The 13787-nt window shown below is 36.2% G+C and overlaps 1 protein-coding gene across 1 annotated transcript in view; it reads left to right on the top strand.

Annotated features, from left to right (window-relative positions):
- LOC124642655 (protein obstructor-E-like) overlaps positions 1 to 13342 on the top strand; it is a 69945-nt gene extending 56603 nt beyond the window's left edge. The window contains exons 5-6 of the mRNA XM_047181230.1: positions 7142 to 7362; positions 12465 to 13342. Coding sequence (XP_047037186.1) covers positions 7142 to 7362; positions 12465 to 12536 — 293 coding nt within the window. The 3' untranslated portion in view covers positions 12537 to 13342. The remainder of the gene's footprint in view (positions 1 to 7141; positions 7363 to 12464) is intronic.
- The last annotated feature ends 445 nt before the right edge of the window (positions 13343 to 13787 follow it).

The raw sequence follows: 13787 nt of genomic DNA, 5'->3' as shown, positions 1-13787 counted from the left end.
ACACAACTTAATTTTTCATTATTTACACATATCTTAAAAACCAGAAGAAGGTTTGTTTAACTTGGAAATAACAAGAAGTAGTTTTAACATGAAAATCAACTAAGATTAGTCGAGCACGCGGCAAAATCGTGTTCTGTCAAACTATAACATGTCTTGTCACAATGACGTTTGAAAAAAGAATCCTCCAAGCATAGATACGGAGCATATACACGGCTGAATGGTAAGGTGTCTATGGTCGCTCGTCTCTGCTGCCCTCTTTGTAACTACTGGCAGCTAACACATATATAAAAGAACATCGATCATTCCTCCGCATCACTGTCCTCCGGAAACTTACTTAAATAGGTACTGTGTGTCAGAGTATAGGTAAATAAATAGTTGTGTACCTTAATGCACTCTCTAAAACCCTAGCGTATTCTAGTAAAACTGTTGGTCAGCCATTGACCCTCAATAATTTTCCAGTTGACGGAAACCACTGTACATACGTATTTGCACTTTCTGAAGTACCCGTAAATTTCTGAAGAAATATGTATAAGGCACGGGCACAAGGTTAACGACCTCCCAATCCATTTCAAATTGCTCCAACAAAATTCAATCCCACTTCAAAGATTAGCCTTATTTCCGCACAAACAACAAACATACGTGAAACAATCCTAATGAGAAACGATTTCAGTACATTACAGAGAGAAATTAATTAATTTAATCTAACTCCTCAAGTTTTCACGTTGATTAGTCAAAGGTAACATAAAGTTAAGTGAAGTCGGCAATGTAGTGTTTCTCACGTTTACTTTACATGTCATGTTGTGTAATTTATTGTGATCTTACAGGTAAGTATGTAACTTTCTGTAAGCAAATTACATAAACTTGTATCAAAAAGTATGTTTGTGTCTCAAATCTGTATTTAATATTTTATTACAAGGCTGAAGAGTGTGTTTAATAGCTTGAGCATTCTACCTCTTGTCAAGTACTTCTGGTCTGATTTGAAAAAAATCTTCAATGTTAGAAAGCCCGTATATCGAGGCTATAGGCCACATTTTATCCGGATGCGAAAAGTAGCTAACTCCGGACGTGGGTAGAACCGCGTAGAACTAGTTTCATATAATTTTTCAACAAATTTTCAACTCATCCAAAATGTTATTTTAATAAGTTTTAGTGTGAAAGCGTAACAAACACACACCCAATACAATTTATAATAAAGCAGTATTTAGTACTTCACACACTAAGCACATACTTAAAACCAGTAATTTATCATTCCCCACATATTGTAGTCGTACATACAATAATGGTTTAATAAAACGACTTACAACGGCGACATGAAAAGCCCATACAAATAATGTGTGCTATTCATAAGTTACATACTCAATGGTGTACAGTCGCTCACACAAGCGTTAGTAACTGAGAATAGAGTGCAAACCTATGTAGTAGAAAAATGTTTCTTTTTTTGGCCTTACCTGGTAGTGGCAACTGCAATACTGTCATTTAAAAATAAAAATATTTGTATTCTATGTAGTTTTTTGGAAAATCTTTATGCGGTTACAAAATATTGAAAATAAATAACATACTACTCGAAAAAAACTTAAAATCTACTCTGTAGAACACAAAATAAGCTTTCAAAACCTAAATATATTTTCATAAACATCGAAAACGTGTTGCAAATGTTTAATAACTTCAGAAACAGTTAATTAAAGCTCATTAAAATTTTCACTGCAGAATTTTGTAATAAACTTTCGTATCTCCATCAAGAAGCTACAAAACACATTCATTACATTTTCTTTGATGATAACCTGCAAAATGACTTCATATCTCTTTGAGGAAAACTTTGCAAAAATACAAAAGATATTTGGGGCTCAAATGACCGTCGACTTCTTTTGTTTGATACTTCAAAAGTAGTGAAAATAAAAGCATGAGGAGAGGGGCTTTCGGCGCCATTTTGCATTTCGGCACAGCGTTGACGTGGCGGGAAAATTGGAGCTAAGCGTGAAACCGTCATTTAGGTGGCTGTAAAATAGTCTTCATCTAAACCTCTTTTAATGAAGCTAGGCACGCCATAAATAGATTACTAAGAAGCAATGTATTTACGATTATAAATAATAAAAAAAACATCCTGTTTGGTATCTCAAAAGTAGTGAAAATAAAAGCTTAAGGAAAGGTGCCGAGAGTAAAGCTGTCGTTTAGGCGGCTGAAAATAGCCTACATCCAAACTTTTGTTCCTGTCGGCACACAGTAAATTCATACATAGGTCGTAGATTGCTATGCAGCAATATATTTACAGCTGTAAAATGTTAAAAACACTATTGTAGGTGGATAGATTTGTGCTTAAAATACCCTTTTCCCTAAGGCTATTTGAAACGGGTTGGTTTGCTAGAGAGGGTTTCCCGATTTATAGATTTGCTCGTGTCCGAATAGATAACGTATACAAAAACAGTGCCCACCTGACCTTTTTGAAGTAAACCTTAGTGAGATCAGTGGGTGCCCTTCAAAGCGTCCTTTCCCGACTTCGAAGTTTCGGTTTACATCTATATTTACCTTTCATTTATTCTCACAACACTACTTCTATAACCTATAACTTCTACCTAGAAGTATATCTTAGGAGCCATAAATATAAAGACCTTACTAATTTATCAATGCAGAAGGGACTCTATTTGCCTGATTGGCACATCAAAAGTTCTGAACCAATTTAAATTATGTTTAATGCACTGATATTCTAGAACCTGAGCAATGACATAGGTATACTTTTTATTCTGTTGCGGGAAGAAGTTTCCCCTGAACCACAGATGGAAATGCGGGAAGAAAATGCGGCAGTAAAATAAATATCAACTAAAACTTTTGTGACCAATTACACAGCAAACACTAGTTCATTCACAGCATTCGTTTCACCGATCAATCACGCAACTTTCACACTAATTGCTTGATTAATAAAGCGTATAATAGCATAATAGGTGCGTTAGCTTCCTTATGTAATACAGTAATCGTTTGACTGGACATTAATCGTAGTTATCGGATCTACTCGAATGAAATCGAAAGTGAACGATGTTCTATCGATGGAGAAATGACAGATATGTAGCCTGAGGTCATTGGTTTGAACCCTGGGTTGAAACAAAAGCAACAGTGTATGTGGGAATCTTTTTTAATAGTCGTACAATCATTTAATTTAAGTACAGATTGCGTAATCAAAACTCTCAACATATAACGGACATTCAAAAGCGCCTTATATAGCCATAATGTTTTTACGTACTAAATTTTGAGTGCTAGGTACTACAGATTGGTTCTAGGAAAAATATCCTCAAGTCTCAAGTGCATAATGATCAAATGAAAAAACATACAAACGAGCTTTTTCTTATTATTAACTGAACATTCAAAGGCCCTCTAGGTTATACAGTCTACATCTTTAAATAATAATCTTGACAATCAAAACAGTTTGCGATCAAGCAGTCCAATTCCGTCGTCTAATAATATTTGTCGCCTTACATTCCAATTCAACTGTTTATATATCTGTAGACTGTAGATATATCTCCTTAATTTACATGATTTGCAGTACCTTGAGGCTTGGTATTCATTTCCGTGCCAATCAAAATGATAATTTAATCATTTATCGAAGCATAACGGTCTTGTCAACCCACGGTATCTGCAGAATGTTTTGATTTATAAAAACAAGGTACCTACTAAGGCTTTTGTATAAAACTGATCTGTCTGATGTCAATGCAATGAAATAAAAAGTTAAAAATGTTATGTTATGTTAAGAGAAAATGAATAATGAAATGGGTACCACCGAACACCAACAGTCAAAGATTAAACTAGAACTAAGCTGGATAAAGACCCAGCAATTAATAAGTAATGGACCATTATAATAATACTGAGTACCTTAGATTTTTATTAGAAATTAGGTACCTATCTCCAATTACTCCTAAGTTCCTTTAGGATGCATTTTCCGTGAATCAAAGAACATTTTTAAATGTCCTTCAAAGCCGGGTACTGACCATCGAACACTAGCCATTACCATTACTTGTAGGAAGGTATTGTTACCAGTGGGCTGCGGGTTGTTCGAAAGAGATACCGCGGCCCTGGTACATAAAAGGTCTATGACGGAACACGACGATTTTAGTCAGTAAGAGTCTGACACTCCCTCACCGCTGCTAACCCACAGCGGGAGGGGTCATTTGATGATTTTACGTCGCTAAAAAAAAAAAAAAAAAAAAAAAAAAAAGGTATTGTTACCAGTTATATTGTATGTAGTATGTACTGTGGTTTGCGAGATACGAGGGACTCACGTCGCGGTTACGGTGAACTGTCAGTCGCGTCAATTTTTGCCACGAATCAAAGGACGCTCACTGTTCATGTGTGTGTACACGAACTTCGTACCTATACTACATATTGCAGTAACAGCTCACTTATGAGTTGGCTACTCACAGTCCACCAATTCTTTCCACCGTCACCCCCCGACATTGACAAATGACATTGCACACAAACAGCCAACAAAACTTCATATTTCTTCGTCCATCTGTGGGAACATAACAAAATAATGGTCGCCTGACATTGGTGAAGTCGTGAACTAGGCGTGGGACAGCAGTGGCCTATAAACGGATCTAAGTTCTCAGGCTATCTGATAATTAAAAGTATCATATGCCGGTAGAGCGTTCACGATCGTGGACCGAATAGGAATGGAGCCGTGAGACGAGAATGGAATGATCTAGAACTTCTAATAAGAAAAAAAAATACAAATGAATCTATGGCTCTTGATGACTATGATCCCAATAATAATTAAAGACATAAAAATGATGTGTGTAATTGTTAATGTCTCAAAATAACATATCGATTATTTTCGAAAATGACTTATAAAGAAAATAAGCATAACCTACAGACATAAATATGCATATATCACAGACAACAATCGTGGGATATTTTCTACATAAATATGAGAAAAAAATCCTACACAAGTCTTGCCAACGAATTGCGAATTCCAAAAATATTAAAAGGCATATTTTTTGCAACCTTTTACCTTGAAAAATAAGGTCAAACAATAAGAGGCTTTTCTTAAGATTGTGAGCGCATTGTATAAATAAGCGGAAGAAACAAGCCTCGATACTTTTGGAGTTTTTATTTCCAAAACGATTAACGAACCTTTTCCTTTCAATACTCAAGTTCAGCTGAAAAGTCCCTAAAGAAAGTTATTTTTATTTGAAAACAATTTTGTTATTTTACAATGAAATAATCTTCAGCCCTCTCACCAATTGTAGGTACATACTTACATAATTTTGTTGTTTACAATCCAATAATACTTCATATTTTTCTGCCCTGCTCCTTATCGATCTGGTGTCGCAGTATGAGAATTTTTTACTTATATAGAAAAGAAACCAATTCTCTGTAACTGTGAGAAGCTACAAACGTCAATGGTTACAGTCTATTGAATTTAAAACTTTTGGTATCGACTTTTCAATTCATGAAGGAACCGCAAAATGGGAACCAATTAAAGCATTAGGTGATCTTCACACTGCCCCGCATCACGCTGCATCTTGCGTGTCGACGCACCTACGCGCGTTCCTGCGGGAGTGCAGATCTGCATCATCGTGCGGGTTTTTCACGCACTCACGCGCGTAGGTGCGTTTTGTAAATTCACGCACAGCGAGTTCCATTTTCAAATATACACGTCACGCCCATTCAAAATCACGCGCGGCATTGCGGGATTCAGTGTGTCATACCTTGCGTCTCGCCCCGCACCTACGCGCGGGGGTGCGTGTTTCTCCGCATGTATGTACGTGACCCGCATGAACGCGCGTGGATGCATTTTCAGTGTGTTGGACTATGCGTGTTTTCCATACAAACGGAGATATTTCCATACAACGAAAAAAAACGCATCCACGCACTACGCTGCATCATGCGGGGCAGTGTGATAATCGCCTTATACCAGATCAGCCTGTCTCTATGTAGTCACCATGTTGTATGTCTATCGTACCATAGTTAAAAGCTACACAATTATTCCATAAAATAAGAAACTTCCAGAACAATAAAACAATACCCTGCAGCTTTAAAAACACCGCTCATAAATACAAATAAAACAGACAATAATACCTAAGTAATCCTAAGAGGTTTATAAAATAAACATTTCACGTTTTTCCATCACGAGCGGACCTGAGCTATCTTAGTGTTTATAACTAATTCAACACGATGTATCGATTCAATGCTCATAGCCGGACACGAATATCGATTGTTGTGTCCGATTCTCGGAACCGCGTATGAACTTTGTAGAAGCTTTTAACGTTAGGGTTAAGTTTTCTGAGTACACGTTTTTCCTTGTAACTTTGATAAATGTGGGAGTTAAGTATGAACAGACACACTCGTCATAGTTGTGGTAAGTATGTTCGTTTCGTGGAAGCAATTTATGAACAGTCTAACGATATTGTTTTGATTTTTATTACAAACCTTTTCACATTTCTTTCACTGTTCTCACTACAAAGATACATATAAAACTTTCTTAAACGTATATCAGAGAGAAAGCACTTACACTAACGTATGAAAAGCTTACTGAAAGTGGCCACAAAATGAAGACAATTGAACAAACAAACTTTTACCTCCAAGAATCGTAAAACCTGACGAAAGCCTGCAGACTTGTGGAGAAAAATAATAAGACGTGAAAGTTCCATAGAACTCCGGATATAGCCTGAAATGAAACTCATTTATACCTTATTGTTCCAACCTACTTGGTGGGACTTAATAAAGAAAATAACAAAGTTTTCTTCGACTTATATTTGTAGAGCTTATTGTTGCTTAGCTGGAAGTTAAAACAATTGGATGAACAAGTTTCGATGGGTAATTTCTTGTTATTCATGCAAGATAGTATTTTGGGCTTTGAGAATTTCATGTTTTTGTTCTTCATGCTTTGGTACATGATATCAAACACCCTTATTAAGTTCACGTAGCTAAATTACCAATAGGCTGAACATCTTAAGAAAAACAATAATATCATGCAGAGCCATTTTTAGCTTATCCCCTGTGTCCATAACGTATGCCAGCTGCATAGGACAATTATAGTGCACAAGCATACACACAGACACAGATGCACTCTCTACTCCATCACTCTCATGGACTGTATAATAAGAATATGCTAGCTAGCTATAATAAATACTCACTTTACCAATTTTCTTTCCAGCTCTCTGCAACGACGACCCGAACGGCAACGTGCCTCTAGGCAAGTCCTGCAACCGCTACTGGCAGTGCCAGGGTGGATACCCTCGTCTTCAACGCTGCCCCGCCATGCTGGTCTTCGACAGAAGGTCCCTGAGGTGTGTGGTGCCTCCCACTGAGGAGTGTGATGTCCCCACAACCACGGCTCCACCACCGGAGGAAGAGAATCAGCAGGATTTAAGACAGGTATTTGTTTGGTGGATTTTTGGTTGTTTTTTTTTTTATTGCAGAGGTTTTTTTGGGTACGCTTTGGTTTGAATAGTGAGGTTCATTCCGAGAACTAGTTTTTATTAAACTCTTTAAACCTTATTATAAAACGTGGTTTTAAGAAGTACCCGCTTTAGTAATAGATATAGTCCACTAATTTTATTCAGAACGGTGGTGGTTTAAAGGCTGTACAAAAGCTGGTACTTTTTTAAAATCACGTTTTATAATAAGGTGTCAATAGCTTCTGCACTCAAGTGTTCGCTCGCGTCAATTGTTTTACATTGTTTAATCTATAATATAATAAAAAATCGGTAAAAAAACTTTTAAGTTAAACGGTTTTATCTTATGTGCACTGAAAACTAGAAAATAAAAAAATAGTTACTTACCTGTCAACCTACGTAGGTGGTCCCGGTCATATTAAACTAAAATAAAAACGTGGGGCCCATTAACTATTGCTGTAGTACTTTCTTCTAGAGGTATAATAGGTGTGGATTGCATCGACTTACTATAATCGTAACTGGAGATTTTGACAATCAATAATCAGCCGTAGCGGCTTCACCAGCGAACGCCGAGCTCATGATCTACCAAAGTATAAAGATATGCTTTGCCATAGGTAGGATTTCACAGGGGCCCCACGTTTTTATTTTAGTTTAATATGACCGGGACCACCTACGTAGGTTGACAGGTAAGTAACTATTTTTTTATTTTCTAGTTTTCAGTGCACATAAGATAAAACCGTTTAACTTAAAAGTTTTTTTACCGATTTTTTATTTTCTAGTTTTTAGTATTTAATGAAAATGCGTACCGAATATTCCTCATTCTATCTAATTCATTTAGTGTATCATTATTACATGGTCTCTTACCTGACAATTTATTACAATCTAATTCCTCAATACATAGCCCTTCCAGATACTTTTTTTTTAACAACCCCAAAAATCATCACATGACCTCTCCTGCTGTGGGTCAGCAGCGGTGAGGGAGTGTCAGACTCTTGACTAGAAACCGTTTTGTTCCGTCGTAGGCCTTTTATGTACCAGGGCCGCGGTAACTCTTTCGAACAATCTCGCAGCCCAGGCAGGCCTTGGCCCTGTTGGGCCCCGCTGGAGTTACTGACAGTTTTCTACTTGTGAAGCCCTTTCATTTGATACCCGTATTGGTGGGATTGATAAAAAATTGTTATCAGCCATTTGGTAGCGGCGGCCATCTTAGATTTCAATTTTGCATAGTAAATTGTATTCTACTAGTTGAGACCTTTCATTTGATACCCATGTTGATGAGATTGATAAAACCTACGTTATCCGCCATTTTATAGCGGCCGCCATCTTGGATTTATTTTTTTATAGTATATTGTATTCTGTTTGTTGAGCCCTTTCATTTGATACCCATATTGATGGGATTGATAAAACCTACGTTATCCGCCATCTTAGATTTCAATTTTGCATAGTAAATTGTATTCTACTTGTTGAGACCTTTCATTTGATACCCATGTTGATGGGATTTATAAAACTTAAGTTATCCGCCATTTTGTAGAGGCCGCCATCTTGGATTTTAATTTTATATAGTACATTGTATTCTACTGGTTGAGAACTTTCATTTGATACCCATATTGATGGGATTGATAAAACCTACGTTATCCGCCATTTTGTAGCGGCCGCCATCTTGGATTTCATTTTTTATAGTAAATTGTATTCTACTTGTTGAGTCCTTTCATTTGATACCCATGTTGATGGGATTTATAAAACCTAAGTTATCCGCCATTTTGTAGAGGCCGCCATCTTGGATTTTAATTTTATATAGTACATTGTATTCTACTGGTTGAGAACTTTCATTTGATACCATATTGATGGGATTGATAAAACCTACGTTATCCGCCATTTTGTAGCGGCCGCCATCTTGGATTTCAATTTTTTATAGTATATTGTATTCTGCTTGTTGAGCCCTTTCATTTGATACCCATATTGATGGGATTGATAAAATCTACGTTATCCGCCATTTTGTGCCGGCGGCCATATTGGATTTACAATGTTATTGATATTACTATATTGTATTGTCATCGGAATTAAAGGTGTATACAAAATTTCAGATTAATCGGTTGACAGGAAGAGGGTGAAATTTGAATTACTAAATTTGACCCAAGAATGAATAAATAAAACAAACGGGGTAAGCTAAATAAAACCGTTTAAAAATGAATCGCAAAATGTTTTGGTAAGCGCATAACTCAACAACGCCTGGACCAATTTGGCTAATTCTTTTTTTGTTGTGTTTGTTATTGTCAGGAGAAGGTTCTTATGAAAAAAAATAGGGTAAAGTAGAGAAGTCAGTTGACGGGAGCGAAGCCGCGGGCAAAAGCTAGTAGGTAATGAAATAGTTGTATATCAAAGTTTACGTAGAAATGTTTATTTACATAGATATTCATATTTACAATACATATAAAAAACTATCCTAGTAAAAAAAAACATGTTTTGTTTATCCATTATTTAAATGTGTCCATCACTTAAGGAATTCGTACATAGCCTGGAGGAGTAAGTCGTAAGGTACCTTTATCTACACATTACAGACAGAAGCTAGTATTACACAATTTATTTACCTCCCCACCGACCCATTAACCCATGCCCCACTTTCTGATCTTTCCGACAAATAAACGAAATGTTTCTCAATAAATATTCAGTTACATACGCGGATCAAGTTACCAATGTATAGATCGAAGTGCGAAGGTTCTATATGGAGTAAACCATGGAGAACAAAATGACGAACGGAGATGTCATAACGGAAAATCTCCTAAGAAAGAAGCGCTCAAAAATGTGGATATTCGGGGGACGAGGAACGTTACTGTCTCCGCCTTTAGGCGTCTTATTTGGAACCTTTTGTATTTTGTAACACCAAAAATCGTTGTCTCAAATAAGCCTGATCACCTCTTTAGTTCACTCGTAACTAATTGTTTTGATCACACCCACCGTACTTATTTGACCTAGAAGAAGATCTGACCTACCTGCCATCTATGACATCTCTGCTCATCATTCCTTACTCGGTGGATTAAACGCTTCAGGCCTGAAACAGGATATCGTATTGTTCCAATTCGTGTAGCCAGCGGCTGAAATTCGACAGTCCCCTCGAAAACACGTCAGACCTCTGTGGTTGTTAACTGTAAAACCTAGCAATAAAAAAATACATCGTGCCCTTGACTTCTCTGTGTTTTTCAGCACAGTTTTTTATTCGGATTTCACAGTTGAACTTTTAGGGGACGTGTTGCTTGAAAATAATTATAATGGAAATTGATGAAATAGTTTTTCAGTTATTCGTAATGGAAATGGAAAGCCATTAGTTCGAATTAGATTTTATTTGATGGCATTTTACTAACAATGATTTTACATTCGAATTACTCATACTATTTTACAGGTTTCTAGTACTTACTACGTTACTGTAGAAAAATATTCTTCCTCTTGATATTTTTTCAGCTTTGGGCTACTAAGATGTCTTCCAGAGGAAGCAATAAGCCTCCAAATATTCGACTATCGATGGTCAATTAACATGCAAACATTCTACTCTATCCCCCAATCATCGTCACTGTCGACAGTACAATTTAAAACTGTAGCGACCGTCCCCAATACCGTAATTTGAATGACGTCCACATCACCTAACTCCGTGAGTCGACAGCCCACAGTTGGGCTAAACCGATTGTAGCCGCTTAGTTGTCTGTCAGCCACAGAACGCTCCGGAAAATTGAACGTGACAAGCAATATTGGTATTTTGTGTAGTTACTTGTTTGTTACCGATCGACCTGGTTTACCATCTATTTGTAGGTTTTGTAGTTACTGATAAATGAAACGTAAGATAATTCTTAATTTGACTTAAAACCTGACAAAATGTACCAAACCTGATCCAAAGATACAAAATAATTCGATAGAAACTAAACACCTATATCAGTACCATCAAGTCATTCAGTTTGCCATTAATGCATAGCCGAACAGTGCTAATTTATCAGTAACTCATGCCAATTGCAGACTTTACATTTTTTAAAGCTTTTTTCAAAAAACTAAAATAAAGACAGCTTTTTAATGCAACTGTACAGTCTTTAGAAATACCAGTCAAATTTAAAAAAGTATGCATTCTTTAAACCATTTCTCGGGGAAGGATTATGCTTTTACCATCCCGCTGTACAAGGCAGAGGTCGAGAAAAAGCAAAAGAAAAACTCTGAAACAAATGCAAAGCAAAAACAAATGACTGTACGAAGCGACCCAGATAAGCCAAAAATCCTTAGTACACTAAACCATTCGCTTGTAAACATTGTCAATAATTATTTAAGCTACGCAAATGAACACTCGACACCAATTGAAAGCGACCTATAGAGGCTGGAGTCTAGAATGCTGATCTTAATGAAATGGACTGGCAAATCGAATTGCTTATTGATTCACACTAGAAGTTTGTGGGTTTTGGCTTGAGCTTTACATTGTACAGATAATTTGCAGAAGGAACAAATCTAAGAAATTATATAAATGGTACATTATTAAGAATCGTCAAAATGCTGACTTTCAAATGACCGACAATGTGGCTAGGGGTTTCAATCGATTTTAAGTTTAATGGAAACATACGTACTGCGTACATTGCAATGATCAGATAGCGGCCGGCTTAAAAGTTTGATGGGATTCACGATTAAGTACCTTCTAATTAAACTTTTCGATGGACAAACTATTGAAATCATGAGAGGGGTGAAAGACTTTTCATACGATATATTTAATATACTCATTAATGTAGTTATACTGTCTACATGACTACATATTGTCATAGCCATGTCATTTATTTGATTTTAAATTGGGCTTCTTGATTTAACTGTCGAATACAACGTCTTGCTCGATTGATTCAATACATTGAGCCATTTGTACTTCAGCGGTACACTACGATTTGGGTCACTAAAGTTAGGGAAACATTTGCTCATTGGAAATGTCTTGATTTGACTTGGAGAACATCGCATTAATTGTTACGAGATTATTTTACGAGCTTTAGTTACCTACATTAAATTTTAAGGGTTAGAAAAGAGAAAAATGGGATAATTATGTTTTAATGGTTTTTGTTTCTGTTACAGGGCCAACAACACAAGCGGCCAAACGGCGAATACCAGGACCAGGGCCGCCAAAGACAACAATCTAGAAATTAAGTCTCCATCATCTAGAATCTTCTAGAACCTTTCCTCATTCCAAATTCTTCTTCTTTCGCCTCGAAAGCTTCTCCCACCATTGTACTCTTCTCCATTAGAAGTAATTTATACTTCATCGTTTTACATTAGTCATGTAATTAATTTAGTGATTAATTATAAGTGTAAAATACTGCCGTGAAACTAAAATAATACTCAGTAAGTGAATCTGGCGCAATTTCAAATCGGGTTGGATCACCGTGGCATGATGCGGCCATCTTTAAAATTTTAAATGCAGTTCGAATTTTATAGTTCCATTTTCAAAATTGTTTGTGGTTTATTTCAAGCCAGTATTGTGACGTTAGAGTCTTATGTTCATAAAAGAGGTGTTATTTCAAAATGGCGCCCAAATCCTTTGAATACTTCATTAAACTGCGGAGGCTTACTGATTAAGTTACGAGCAATTATTGCTTTAACTTTCAGTGTTCATGAGCCAAATCGTCCGTATGAATTGTCTTGTTTAAAGGAAGAGCATTAAATCAGCTATCAGTTTCAAAAGATTTACTTTTTATTTACTGTTATGTCTATTTAAAATTTATAGTTTCTTTGCGTTTTTATTATTGGTGTAAGATTACTTTTTAACTTCAGTCACTAGTACCTGCTTGTCTATGCTGAAAACTCAATATTTCTATGCATTTCCATAAATTCATAGATACCTTAATGTCACGATGGTCTAACACGGCTGTAATAAGTTCTTATACTTAGTCAATATTTATACTTGTAAGTTCATATTGTTCTTAATAATAGTCAATAAAATTAAATTTAATAAAGTTCCTTTTGTTTAATTTTAAAATAGAGCTACTTTCTGCACCCATAAAAAAACTAGCTTATGTCCTTTAAAACGATTCAGTAGTTTTGGCGTGAAAGCGCGACAGACAGACAAATTAATAACAGTATTTGCAAGGATTGATGACCAATAGATAATCTTATTCGTGTCATTTGTCAAGCACCGAAACAAAAGAAGGCCTATTGTAACATTGTAACAACTTCATGTTACATGAACAACTATTGTTAATAAACTTCCCGAACAACTACAAAGATTAATCGTTGCTAAATACAAGAGAACAATACTGCGCGGAGAAAGTGCCTAATTACATAAGTCATCAGAGAGGCAAGAGACGATTGGTGGGTATCGGGTGTGAAAGGTAAGATAGACATGGAGAACAAACTGACTAGCGGAGGTGCCATAACGAAAAATCTCTTAAGAAAGTAACG

This window comes from Helicoverpa zea, chromosome 2 (assembly GCF_022581195.2).
Source record: "Helicoverpa zea isolate HzStark_Cry1AcR chromosome 2, ilHelZeax1.1, whole genome shotgun sequence".
NCBI lineage: Eukaryota > Metazoa > Arthropoda > Insecta > Lepidoptera > Noctuidae > Helicoverpa > Helicoverpa zea.
This window is presented reverse-complemented; position numbering and strand designations above follow the sequence as displayed.